Raw genomic sequence first — 1,096 nt, forward strand, 5'->3', positions numbered from 1 at the left:
TTAAGTGCTGATGAGATGCTCTCTTTAATGTGGAATTACCTAACTCTGTGGATGGGAAATCCTTCTGGATGTTTAGACTTTGATTCCCAACACTGGAGAAGGGAAAAGACACCTTTGCAGTGTGACTGGTTGTCATATCCATTCCATCATCTGCAAAGGCCTTGGTGACATCCTCACACTGTAATTGCTGTGGTGGAGCTTGACAAGAAAACATGGCTTTGACATCAGATGCCTGGCATTTGGTCATGTCCATCCCATCATCTTCCCCTCTAAAGACTTTGGTCACGTTGCAGGTGTCCAGTGGCTCATGGGAATATGCAAATTCCACTGATGATGGTGCCACAGCTTCTGTGACTTGAGGAGGGATAAAGAAAACGTTCTCTTTCTCAGGGCCCTCCATAGGGTTGAGAGTCTTCTTGTTTGACTTCAAGCACATCAAAAATTCATTGAAGTCTATTTTTTTCACAGTAGCAGCATCTTCTTTCTGTTCTGAAGTTGGACATGAATAGCTTGTAGGACCAGAGAAAAACTGGAATTCTTTGCTCCCTTCTGCCTTCCCACTGTTAGAGTTTAACCCCGCCAGAAAGGACGTGATATCTATTTTCTCAGTGTCGTCAGCCTGGGTGTTCTTGAGGTTACGTGTGATGACAGCAGTGTGGCTGGCTGTCATATCCATTTCATTCTCCTCTGAAAAGATGAAGGTGGTGTTGTGCCTGTTTTGCCTTTGAGTGGCGTTGTCTGCATCATACCACTGGAAAACAAATAACCAAAAATAAACAAGAGGACGAAATTAGTTACTGACACTTAACCCCAATGATACAATGGTTTATTCTCTTTAAAACAACAGTCAACTGATGCAGTAGTAAGGTTAGAGCTTTAGCTTTACATCTTTTGGGGGAAAAAGCTATTAGTTTGCGTCCTCCTTGATAAGCAAGAACACATTCAAGGAAAGGATGACCTTAATTCTTAGAACATATCATATTTAAATGGCTTTTTTGGAGAAAATGTGTCTCAGTTTTACTACTGGGCAAAGACTTCATATTTAGACATATTTTAGTAAGCATGGAACACTTATGGATCAATGTTGTGGATTTTG

General features: G+C 41.2%; 1 protein-coding gene across 1 annotated transcript in view; it reads right to left on the bottom strand.

Moving 5' to 3' along the window:
- CASC5 (cancer susceptibility candidate 5) overlaps window positions 1–751 on the bottom strand; it is a gene marked incomplete at its 5' end in the record, with an annotated part of 16,285 nt that extends 15,534 nt beyond the window's left edge. Inside the window, one exon of the mRNA XM_010013757.1 lies at window positions 113–751. Coding sequence (XP_010012059.1) covers window positions 113–751 — 639 coding nt within the window. The remainder of the gene's footprint in view (window positions 1–112) is intronic.
- Window positions 752–1,096: the final 345 nt, after the last annotated feature.

Source organism: Nestor notabilis, unplaced genomic scaffold (genome assembly GCF_000696875.1).
Source record: "Nestor notabilis isolate BGI_N333 unplaced genomic scaffold, ASM69687v1 scaffold8724, whole genome shotgun sequence".
Classification (NCBI taxonomy): domain Eukaryota; kingdom Metazoa; phylum Chordata; class Aves; order Psittaciformes; family Psittacidae; genus Nestor; species Nestor notabilis.